General features: G+C 43.8%; 1 protein-coding gene across 1 annotated transcript in view; it reads right to left on the bottom strand.

Moving 5' to 3' along the window:
- LOC147429792 (zinc finger protein-like protein) overlaps positions 1-12,771 on the bottom strand; it is a 141,997-nt gene that overhangs the window by 65,266 nt on the left and 63,960 nt on the right. The window contains exons 2-3 of the mRNA XM_086496024.1: positions 9,592-10,064; positions 9,372-9,486 (exon numbers count right to left, since the gene is read on the bottom strand). Of these exons, the coding sequence (XP_086352150.1) occupies positions 9,372-9,486; positions 9,592-10,064 (588 nt within the window). The remainder of the gene's footprint in view (positions 1-9,371; positions 9,487-9,591; positions 10,065-12,771) is intronic.

The raw sequence follows: 12,771 nt of genomic DNA, 5'->3' as shown, positions 1-12,771 counted from the left end.
GGAGGAGACAGTTTGATGTTGAGGAATCATAAGATCATCTCCTCAAAGAAAGTAGTGTGATCCTTCTTGTTTGTTTTGTGGTTTTCCCTTCAACCAACCAAACACTACGTTCGTGGGTAAAGAAGTGATCTTTGAGAGTTTGAAGGGCTTGGTCAATAGAACTTGGTGTGCATTCCACATCACATTGCGATACTGATCTTCAACTACGATATGTGAGTGGATGCCAACAACCCAAACTTGTGGAAGAGTCAATATGCAATTTGATATAGTCATGCAGATGCCCCTTGGTGCCGTTGAGACCATACAAGTAACAATATTGCACCCTTGCAAATCTGCACAAGCCCCTACTTATCATGACATGGACAATGCACAGAATCTTCTTCACTTTCTTAGAGTTGCAAAGGGTCCCTAAGAACCTAACTTTCACATTCGTTGCCTTTTAGTGTCCACCTTTTAGCACTCAAAACTCACAATGAGGACAAAGTCAATTACGTTGTAGTGAAATGAAATAAAAAGAGGAAAAAAATTGTCCTTGACATTTTGAAATCACTTGCCCAAGAGTTAGAAATTGGGAAACATGCAAGAGGAGACTTATGTGCCTAACAAGTGGAAATTGCGACACGTAGCAAGAGGAGATTTACTTGCCTAACAAGTCACCATATAGGAAGTTTGGGCAGCTTAAGGGGGCCCAAATCATTTTTTGCATTATTGAAGGGCTGATTTTTGCAGATTTGCAGATTTATGAAGCCATGGAGCTCCCTCATATCATACTACTCGTTATGATAGTCACTAAAGTGCACTAACACGCCCCTGTTCAATGTACTATGATTTTCTTTTCACAAAAGAGAGAGCCTTTTATTAGCTTCTGATTCGCCCAACGGCCCACACCTCCCCTATCAAGACGGTACAATGTATAAAAGAAAACCGAGACTTACCCATGATCAACATTATATGTACAAGGGCTATATCATAAAATGAGAGGGGGCCATGATTCCCACACTCCACTCTAAATTCTCATCTTGAGGCCTCGGAAGCTTTCGCTTTCATATCTCACAACAAAATTCTCATCTCAAGAACATCTCTTCCTCGCTCTGAATCATTGAGAGCCGATGCTCTCAACTCTAGAAAACAATGTCCAGTCTCAAGGCATGGCAACCTTATCATTCTATTCCAACCCTATACCCAAAGTCCTCTCCGGTAGAAATCAGAGCATATGCCATTCTATCTTGGACACGAGGTCCCTCCTCTATTCTTTGATCCAAATTCAAGAGCCTGTGACCCTCAAATCTGTGAATCTACTCCCAATCTCAAGGTATAGAACCTTTTGAGCCCATCTTGCTGTGTTCCTTGCAACCCTATTTGTTGCTAGATTGACTATTTTCTTTTTTTTGAGTATTTCAATTTAAGCATTTATGCACATTAGAATTGTTAAGTTAGGATTGTAGATCTACACGATTGGGTAAGCCATCAAGAACAGACATCTCTAATGAGTCATTCGATGCGACATAGAGCATTCTTAAAGAGTTGTTCCGTAAGTTTAATGGATGAGAGAACGTAGTTGATATTTCCCGATGTGTCATATGATGAGTGATAGGAGCATCAGTTGGGGAATATTGCACGGTTTGAGCAAGAAATCCGTAATGAGGATGAGTTACGCGTAAGATGCAAGCATTTGAATAAAGATGGGTCTCAATAGCTTTGAAGAAAAGAGCTTGCTTTCAAGTTGCTTGTTCATGCTTTTCAGGAAAAAAGATGCTTTCTCGGGGACGCTTGGCTTGTGTTTGTGCAAGGATAATTTTCAGCTTAAAGGTTTATTGAGATTGTAGCTGGTTTAGACTATTTTAAGAAGTGTCCGGCCTCCCACTATTAGGTGCAGCGGAATGAATGTTGTATTTTCTCAAGATTAATAATCTTTATTGCTCAAGGTTCCTTTTAGTTCTTTAGGGAAAGAGAGAGCTTTCCGTCTTATGGAGAGTGCTGTGGTCACGAACAAAGTGAGTGGATATTGTGCGTGTAAATGAATGAGACTGAGAGAAGGAGAGAGAAGAGATACGACACCGAGAGGTTGTAAAACCCTCCTCCGAAGGTCCCACTCTCGTCGGCGAGAGTGGTCTACTTTGATTGCACAAAGGTGTACAATGCGTATGCAATGGACTGATGCAATGGGACTATGCCGATGACGATGACGAGATGACGGCGACTTCATGGCTGAAATCTGGGATCTTCTAATCACTGAATTCGGGGACTGTTTCGGTGGCTGAAAATGACTGTTTTGGGCTGTGTTTTTATGGCTGAAAATGGGGCACCATCTGCAACCTTCTTGGGGGAAAATCTGCTACTTTATAATGGCTGAAATCTGCGTTTTTCTCCTATGCTGAGGGCAGATCTGCTGGCGTTTTTGATGGCTGAAAAACGCTGGGAAAAGCTGCAGTCTGCTGACGTTTTTGCTTCAAAAACACTGGCTGGAAATGAGGTTTCTTGGCGATGAAAACGCAGGGCTGAATGCCTGTAGGAAGTCGCTAGCAATGGCAATCGACGGCGAGGCTGATGCTGTTGGGAAAACGCCAAGGGGGAGATGGGAGGTATTGCGATGAGGGGTTATGAGGGGGGGTACTGCTGAGAAGTTGCCTGTTGAGCGGGAAGCTCCTGTTGCCTCTTTTGTCAGAAAGTGCTAACTTGGGTTTGCTTATATATTAACTTAGCAAAATTGCCCTACCTACTTTTGTTGGAAAGTCACTTAAAAATAATAAGTGAAAAATAACCAATAAATAGGAAAATGAGCTAAATGCACTGGAAAATTCCCCTAACTGATGCGAATGGATTCTGATGGGAATTCCGATGATCATGCTGTGTGCAACCGGAGGATATGCATCTATGCTAAGTGACTGGGCATGCACGGTCTACGAATAGACTCACAAAAGTGCCAGATCACTGCTAATCTAAACTGACTGAACCCTGCTGTGGTGTAGCTTGTCCACGGACACATAGGGTTGGGATGTGTCACGTGACATCCCCTCCTTTTCAAAGTGAGGTACTGGTACCGAACTGTATGGCGTCGAGGGGGATCGCCAACAGCATTCGGAATCCTGGAAGGGACTCTTCGCCGGCCCACTCTGATGTGTGGGTCGTGCGGTACTTGAACTTCATAAAGGTCTGAAGCGCTTGCTTCTTTGGGCCGCGCCGAAAGCGACACAAAGTCTTTTGTGGCTCCTTCGATGATTCAACTTCGTCTAGAGTCCTGCTTCTTTCGTCTTCAAGAATCTCCATGGCTGAAAATTCCTGAAACCATCTCCAACACAAAACCGTGAACATACCCATTCCATGTAAAGTGAAGGAAAAAAATCTTGTCTTCTCTAAAGACTGTGTATGCAATGTAGATGAACATAAAGACGGAGTGACAACCCGTTCATCAAACACATACAAACAATGCGGTCGAATCTTTTCTGTATGATCGAAATCAATCAATTGTGGCAAATCCCAATGGAAATGCCCATGCTTGGCGCTCATACTATCATGTGCTCTTTCGGAAACTGTGTCATGCCAAGGAAGAGACATGAAATGTGACTTCCTGACATCCAAACTTTTCGGCTTTTCATGAACAATGCGCATACATTCGTGCTCATCCATGAGAGAAACGTGCTCAACATACAATATGTCATGCCTAGGAAAAGGGATCACATAACGATGTTGACTAAAATACAGGAAACCTTCACGAATGAAACATTCGAACAATGCGTGCGTATCAATCATGCGAACACACAAAACTTCCTATGAGGGTTCTTTGGACCTAGGCTCGAGAGCCAAGATCGATCCTTCTTGAATGATCGAATCGTCCTGTGGGGGTTCTTTGCACCTCGACTCGAAAGCCAAGATCTCTTCTTCGTGATTGATCGAATCTACAACGAGGTTAGCTTCGCTAGCAAAAGCATCAACTAACACATCATCCTTGTAAACAATCACATCATCTTCATGCAACTCATCATGCTTGTGAGAAATCACATCTTGATCATGCAAATCATCATGCTTGTCATTGTCATCCAAATCATCATGCAAATCATTATCATTCAATTTATCATGCTTCTCATCATGCAATTCCTGTGTGTCATGCTGTGGAGAAGAAGAGACTGAGAGAGTCTCCTTTTTCCGATTCTGTTGCATCTGTGCCTGAGCTTGAGAAAAGAGTCGCGATAACTCTTGCATTTGTGCTTTGTTCTCGCGATAAAATTTTGCTTCTATGGTTGCCCTTCTTTCTTGGTACTTACGCTCGATGGCTGCCATATCTTCTTCGTAGGCTTTTCTTTCTGCTTCTCTTTCTTGGTCCAACTCCTCCATAGGAGTTAGTGCAATCGTTCTCGTAGATGGGGAAGGGTCGGAAAAACCTCCTGGTGGGGAAAATTCTTCTTCGCCTCTCTCATGCTCATCACCTCCAAGCGAAGTATCCATTCCGCTTCGAGTGATGATCATTCTGAAGTCGTGGGTTCTTGTGGGTACTTGTAGGTTCTTGCGGGTTCTTGGGTTCTTAAGTTCACAAGGAACTTGGGTCTTGAGGCTCTTGAGGTCCTTGATTCGTGAGAATCTAGGGTTCTTGAGTTCTTGGGTGTCACCAGCGTGTGACTACTATCTATCCTTTTTGCTGATTTCTTTCTTATTATTGATTTACTTTCACTTCTTGGAAACACCCCTCGGGAAATCTAACTGCCTTGCATTGCATAGCTAGTGTGGAACTGTCCAGAGGGAGTCCAAGCCTGAGGGCAAGAGAGCACTAAGGTTGGAGAGAGACTATGGTTAGCCAAAGTGGGGTCATTGACTAGCCAAAGTGGAATCCTTTGCTACAGAGGCTACATTTCAGTTCTGGGTGTGGCTGCAGTGTACAAAGGGGGTCGGATGACCTAGAAAGATACAATGGCAGCATCTCCTAAAATTTAGGGAACTGCTATTTTGGGACTGAAAATGTGTTTGCGTCATTACCTCCGGAATGACAAGGAGAACATTTTCTTACTCTGCCGTGAAGTCAATTGGGCAACCGGTTGGGAGATTTTTAAGCGACAACCCCGAAACGGGAAAATGCTTGTAAATGCGCCAAGTGGCACATTCTGGTGCACTTTCCAATGCAAGGAGGAGTTTGCGCTGAATTTGAAGGAGGAAAGGCCTCATTTGCAGATTTTGTCACAGGTTAAGAGCTATGGAGTGCTTGCTTTCCCTCCTATGTACAGTGCGGTGCCAGGAGTGATGCCCTGCACACTACGCACTGCCCTCTCTCTCCCCTATGGTAGTATGTTATGCCCCTCTAGTGGGCTTTTCATTTGACCAATGTACAGTTGTGTGGGTTCATGCGCGATTGCCGAGGCAAGAGCCTCTTGCACAGGTACTGGATTAGCTAGCGGCTAATCCCCCGCAAGTACAAGTGAATTCGGAGAAGTTTCACGCCAGAAATCTTGTCCGATTCAAAGGGCAAGTAGCCCTACAGGTGCGGGAGCTCGAGGACTTGCTACGGATGCGACCGGGACGCGAAACGGAGCCCAAAACAGTAAATTACAGCCTGCTGTGTATTTTTGCAAGTTTAGAGTTTTGGCCCTAAACGGTCCCTAATACCCCCAGGAAGTTCGGGGACGCTAGGGGACCGCTGTATAGGTGATCTGGCGCATTTTCGGGGCTGAAAACAGAGAATTCAGCGGGCTGCAGATTCTCGCTAGGTTTTGCAAAGTGCCCGTATGCATCGGGAAAGTCAGTCAATGCGTGGGAATACTGACTGTGAAGGGTCCTAGTACAGTTATGCTACCGAAATCGGGCCGGAAGTGTTGAAATTCAGCCAAGTTTGTGCGGGGCAGCTTGTAGGGAACCACAACGTTTATTCCCTCTTTTGAACAATAAAGAAATACCGAAAGGGGCGCCTAAGTTAGGGGCCAATCTTGTGTCGGTCTTCTCATACAGGTGCAATCTAGTAGCCTGTATCCCTCTCCCCTTTGTTATGTCTTGAAAGTACAAGTAAAGTGGACGACAAATTAAATGGGTGAAAGAAAATAAGGTATAAGTTTAAAGTCTACCGCCCTTTTTGGATTGAATGGGCCGGCCTCATTGGGGTCCTTGATTCGTGAGAATCTAGGGTTCTTGAGGTTCTTGAGTTCTTGGGGATCTTGGGTTCTTGGCGTTTTCTTTCGCTAGCAAATCGCGTTGGAGAAGGATCTTCTCTTCACCCGAGTTCTACCCTTTTCTGCGGTCCACGTCGATTGGCCGGCCACTAAGTGCATGGTCCGCTCTCAATGAGTGAAAAGAGACACAAGGGGAGGCTGGACAAGCCCTTCTTTCTTGGGATTCCTATCACTCTTCAACAAAACACGATTAGGAATCGCCACGCCCAAGTAAACTTGGGTTCGTGCGATCGCAACAAGCAAAAAAAAATTCTTGTGGTTCTTGTGGTTCTTTCCTTGAGTAATGCAGAACACTTCCAAAGCTCTGATACCAATGTTAGGTGCACCGGAATGAATGTTGTATTTTCTCAAGATTAGTGATCTTTATTACTCAAGGTTCCTTTTAGTTCTTTAGGGAAAGAGAGAGCTTTCCGTCTTATGGAGAGTGCTATGGTCACGAACAAAGTGAGTGGATATTGTGCGTGCAAATGAATGAGACTGAGAGAAGGAGAGAGAAGAGATACGACACCGAGAGGTTGTAAAACCCTCCTCCGAAGGCCCCACTCTCGTCGGCGAGAGTGGTCTACTTTGATTGCACAAAGGTGTACAATGCGTATGCAATGGACTGATGCAATGGGACTATGCCGATGACGACGACGAGATGACGACGGCAACTTGATGGCTGAAATCTGGGATCTTCTAATCACTGAATTCGGGGACTGTTTCGGTGGCTGAAAATGACTGTTTTGGGCTGTGTTTTTATGGCTGAAAATGGGGCACCATCTGCAACCTTCTTGGGGGAAAATCTGCTACTTTATCATGGCTGAAATCTGCCTTTTTCTCCTATGCTGAGGGCAGATCTTCTGGCGTTTTTGATGGCTGAAAAATGCTGGGAAAAGCTGCAGTCTGCTGGCGTTTTTGATGGCTGAAAAACGCTGGGAAAAGCTGCAATCTGCTGGCGTTTTTGCTTCAGAAACGCTGGCTGGAAATGAGGTTTCTTGGCGATGAAAACGCAGGGCTGAATGCCTGTAGGAAGTCGCTAGCAATGGCAATCGACGGCAAGGCTGATGCTGTGGGGAAAACGCCAAGGGGGAGATGGGAGGTATGGCGATGAGGGGTCATGAGGGGGGTACTGCTGAGAAGTTGCCTGTTGAGCGGGAAGCTCCTGTTGCCTCTTCTGCCAGAAAGTGCTAACTTGGGTTTGCTTATATATTAACTTAGCAAAATTGCCCTGCCTACTTTTGTTGGAAAGTCACTTAAAAATAATAAGTGAAAAATAACCAATAAATAGGAAAATAGGCTAAATGCACTAGAAAATTCCCCTAACTGATGCGAATGGATTCTGATGGGAATTCCGATGATCATGCTGTGTGCAACCGGAGGATATGCATCTATGCTAAGTGACTGGGCATGCACGGTCTACGAATAGACTCACAAAAGTGCCAGATCACTGCTGATCTAAACTGACTGAACCCTGTTGTGGTGTAGCTTGTCCACGGACACATAGGGTTGGGATGTGTCACGTGACACCCACAGAATAAGCGGGCAGCAACTTACTAATTTAATGGCCCAAATCTGGGTACCCCAAATTGCTATTATTTTTGGCTAAAATCAATCCCCTTCTCTCTTAATAACAGCCCCTCACTTGTGATCCCCTAGCTTCAGCCTCAGAAAAAGCAAAGCACCCCCAAATCAGTCCCCCTATTCTCGCTAGCCATCAGTCCCCCTATTCTCGCTAGCCATCAGTGCCTATAAAAGCACCTCTAGTGCCCCCACCCACCACAATCGGCTAGCGCTTTGGCTGAGGAAGAGCACATGGAGATTCTGTCGCGACAATTCGATGAGTTCATGCAACAAGTTTGCACATGAAGGTTTCCCATCTGCTTTTCCGGTAGCCCTCAAAAGTGACTCGCTTTTTCAAAAAGCGACTGCATTTCCTCAAAGCTACTCAAAACTCATCTTCATTCAAGTGCTTGCATCTTACGCGTAAGTCATCCTCAATCCGGATTTCCTCCTCAGACCGTGGACCATCCCCTAATTGATGCTCCTTTCACCAATCTTGTGACGCATCGGGTTTCTCCACTACTCAATCTCTCATCCACCGAATGTACGGAACAACCCCTTAGCAATGCTTTATGTCACCCATCACATGACGCATCAGAGATTTTTGTTTCTGATGGCTTAATCAATCTTGTATACCTACACTTAATAGTTCTGATGTGCACAAATGAAAATAGTCCTCACTTCATTAAATTGAAATTACTCTAAAAATTAGAAAGTAGCCAATTTAGCAACATCCCTCTTGCTTCTAAACAGTTTTCCTCGATTGTAGTGTTTGTACATAACCATCTAAAATCTTTGGATAAGGTGCTAACTCTTGCTTAGTCATCCATTAGATATCCAAAGAAGAGTAATTCTTGAACTTCACTAAATATTTCCATGTAATGTTTTCAGACTTGAGTGGCCAATCCTGATGATGAATGATTTACTCCGGTTGGAGTATCTCTTCTGTTTCCTCAAGCTCAAGGGGTTCTTCAGCAATAGGCTCACTTGGAGGCAATTCCACATATGGTTAAAGTAAACTAACATGGAAATCATTATGGATCCTCCAATTAGGTAGTAGCTCTAATCGGAATGTGACATCATTCACTTCGTCAACTATCTCAAACAGCCCATAGTAACCGTTGAAAAGTTTAACCACCTTCCCCTTATGAGTCGTTTGTTTCTTCAATCTCGCCTTCTCAAAATTGAGTAAGACCACTTGATTGACTGCGAAGTCTAAATTTCTTCTATGCTTATCCACAGCTTCTCGTATTTTTCCCAAGAGCATGAATTGCTCTCTTAACTTGATCATAGGTAGTCATGGTAGCAGATCCAAGAATTTTTGCAAGTGAAACTACAGCTGGATTATGTGTAGAAGGGAATTTTTTGTCAGTTCAATTGTGATAAATACGTTCACGATTCAAATGACAATTTTAAAACTGCACACATAACAACACTCATCCCATAAACAAATGTGTCGTTTCTTAAGAGTCTGCACACTTAATTGCCTAAAACGAAGTATAGAAGCCTGCATAAAGCAAATCATAAAAAATTTATTGCAAAACATGCAAGGAGAGATTATTACAGCATCCTACAAACCTTTAAAACACAACCATTCAGACATGAAATTGTTCACACATTTGATGTCTAGGCTCAACAACGCCGCATGTATACTAACTCTAAGGAATGGGGCCCAATTACTCTGTTTAATGATGCTTCATTATGTCGTCGCAGTGAGGCACCAGCAGACTTGGGAGCTCGGCCAGTTCCATCTTTCGTAGATTGCTTTCCACCTGCCTTCGCTCTTACCACATACCTGCGACCTGTACAAGCTTCAAAAACTTGTACCATAACTTTTTCATTGTGCATAGCACTCAAAAAATCGAATTGATCAAGCATTCTATCTCAACCAGCTGCTCACCTATGATATGTTTTGTGTGCAAGAATTGAGCCCTTTTTACATTCAAATACACATCCTGCAAAGTGCCCTCCTCTTAAAAGCAAAATAGCCCACAAACTGCTCTCTTCAGGCCCTTCCCTAGGAATGAACTTCTTCAATCTTTGCAGCAATGCCTCCTCACTCACCAAGTCTCTGCCTCCAAGCCCTATTTTGTCTTCATGTTTACTCAATCTTTCATTATCTCTTGATACCACACATTTCCAAAAGGTAGCAATTTCATCAGAAGATGGAAGCATTACAGAGACGTAATTCTGAAGCTTGGAGGTAGAAAAGGATTTATGGTGATTAGCCTCTCCCTCATCAGAGCTATCAATATCGTCCTCTTCTGAACCAGAAATGCTGGAAACATCATCATCTTTTTGATGTTGCCCCTGGGCAAGCACCTCAAACCCTTCTTCAGAGATTGGAACTTTACCGATCAGCTTTCGTTTCACCTGAGAAAAAAAATCAGAAAGTCCATAATGCATTTCATTTAAAAAAAAGCATTCTGCTAGATTCATAATTAGCAGGAGGTAGAAATGTGGCACATAAGATAATCGCATTGCACATACACCAGAAGTTTGCAAACAAGGGGAGACAAATTTTGGTTTTTGCATCAAAACAGACAGAGAGATATATAAAGAAGGGGAGTCGGCTTTTGGTGCCTGTGTCTGTGTCACAACACAACCAAGCTAAAAACCTAATCAAACTGGTTTTAGACATGCTACAGCGTATATCCCTTACAGCAGATCACCTTCATTTCCAACAGATCCTTCCCACTTGACCCTATCAAACAATGCATCTACCTATTCAACGATATACCACTGCCCCTTTGGAATATTTTGCAAGCTTTCTTGCTTGATTTACCTGGTAGAGCGAGGCCTCAGTCTGCTGCACACATGCCGTTGTCATTAGCCTGGAACCAGATAATTTTATAGTTTTCTCACGTCATCATTTTTGACATATCGCAGACATAGCCAAAGAAACCATCCTATCTACTATTAGTTGACATATCGCAGACATAATGGCATCTCATAAAGTGTGGCAGGATGAGCCCCCAATTAAGGACAAGATGAGGAGTTTTAATTACCGCAAAGTAAAGTGTGGCAAGATGAGTTTCGCCCAATTAAGAACCAAATAGGCAGCAGCAGAGGAGGAGGAACACTCCCATCAACATCTGAGACAAACTCTCTCTCACAAAGACAAAGAGACATATTCTCTCAATATTTTTTTCAGTCAACCAAAAGTCGCACTTCTTACATCTTGCAAAGGCTCTGAAATTAGATGAGGTTAGTTAAGGCGTCTCAAGGTTGGATCTGCGACGGTACGGCAAATTTATGGCTGAAAACTGAAAATGCTGGTGTTGATGGTTCGATCTGGTGCAAAAACGCCACAGATGCTACGGTATTGCGGGTACTTGGTGCTGGTACTGAGGGTACCCACTTATGCTTGAGAAGTGACCCCTAAGGTCACTTATATAGGGAATTAAAGCTGGGTCTCGCAATGCAACTAAAAATCCCACGATTTCTACACATGTCACTTACTTATGAGTTAATAAACTCGCTTATAAGAGGTGCATATGCAAATAAATACCTAGGCTTGGAAGTTGGTACTAATGCAATTGTATGGGAACACTCCCCAATGCCTACACCTAGCAAACACTGGTTGTGCTCATGTGCAACGAGAGGGTATGCGACTACTCTAGAGTGCATGGACATGCACGTCCTGCATACAGGATCACAAGGGTGCCATACCACTTCCTAGGCTGTCCAAACCATAGAAATAGGAATTACAACTTGTCCACATGCACATAGGGTTAGATATGCACGTGACATCCCCCTTTTTTCAAGGTGAGGTACTTGTACCGAGCTACATGGCCTCTTGGAAGTCCACCACCAACTCTGAGAAATCTGTGAAGAAATTCTCGTTGGCCAACTTTGCTACATCGGTGCTACGATACTTTCACTTCAAAAAAAACTGCAGTGCTTGCTTCTTTGAGCTGTGTCGAAAGCGATGTAGAATAATATCCTTCGGCTCCATGTTTTTAACTTCGTCTACCATCGCGGCTTCATCCTCTTCAAGGATCTCCTTTAAGGAATCTCCCTGAAACAACGTTAACCAAAAAACACAGAAAATGGTGTGCATTGACCATGAGTTAGGCAACCGCAAATTCACACACATCTTTTACCAACATCCCCATGGAGAGATAAATGTGGCCTTGAATTGGTCTTCAAGCACGATCCCTATCTGAAAATACCCTGAAAATCCATCCATAATTGAATACCTCTCATGGTCGGCTACTTGATTCAACTAGAATGGCAGAGGGTAGTGGTTACACTCCGTGGCCGCATTCAATGGCTTGTAGTCGATACATACTCTCCACTTTCCATTCTTCTTTGGAGTGATGACCACTGGAGAAACCCACTCTGACTCTTTCAGAGGGTAAATGATACCCACATCCAACAACTTGTTTATCTCCTGCCAAAGGGCTTCTTTTTGTATCACCTAGTCTTCTCAGCTTCTGTGCTTTCGGCTTGTATCCCTCCTTGAGAACAATCTTGTGGTCCACTCCCTATGCACCTCGTAGATCTTTGTACTCTGTCGCAAAAAGATTTGGATAGGATACACACAGCTACACATAACTCTCTTTCTCTTGCTTAGTCGAGTCCTCGCTCAACATACATGTCGCTTCCTCTGCTCCTATACCATGAATCTGTGGTTGCACCTCCACTTTCTCATGAGAACTTTCCACCGTGACACCAAATAAATCGGCATCAATCTTCAGCATATCCTCTTCACTCTCTTCTTGCTCACTATCTCTGTAGCCTTCATCATATGTAGTCTCGGTTTCGTACTCACAACTGGTTGTCATATCGTCTTCATCTCTTGTCGCCATAGGATGGGCATGGCTTTCTTTGGTCTTCAGATCCAGCACTATCTGCCTTGCTTTCTCCTTGTCAGGCAAGGTAAACACCCCGCTCTCCTATTCCTGCTTGGCTCCAAATGCTAGAAGTTGTGGCCTCCCCAAAATGATAGGGTATGCACTGTCACTTGCTTTCATCACAAAAAAGTCAATTAAATTGTGAAGTGAATGTTGATATTGCTCAAGATGAGTGCTCCGAATTGTGCTCAAGGGTTCCTTTTACTTACGGAAGGGAGAGC

Source organism: Adiantum capillus-veneris, chromosome 22 (assembly GCF_014529385.1).
Source record: "Adiantum capillus-veneris isolate H3 chromosome 22, ASM1452938v2, whole genome shotgun sequence".
Classification (NCBI taxonomy): domain Eukaryota; kingdom Viridiplantae; phylum Streptophyta; class Polypodiopsida; order Polypodiales; family Pteridaceae; genus Adiantum; species Adiantum capillus-veneris.
Note: the sequence above shows the minus strand (reverse complement) of the source record. Positions and strands in the feature narration are given on the sequence as shown.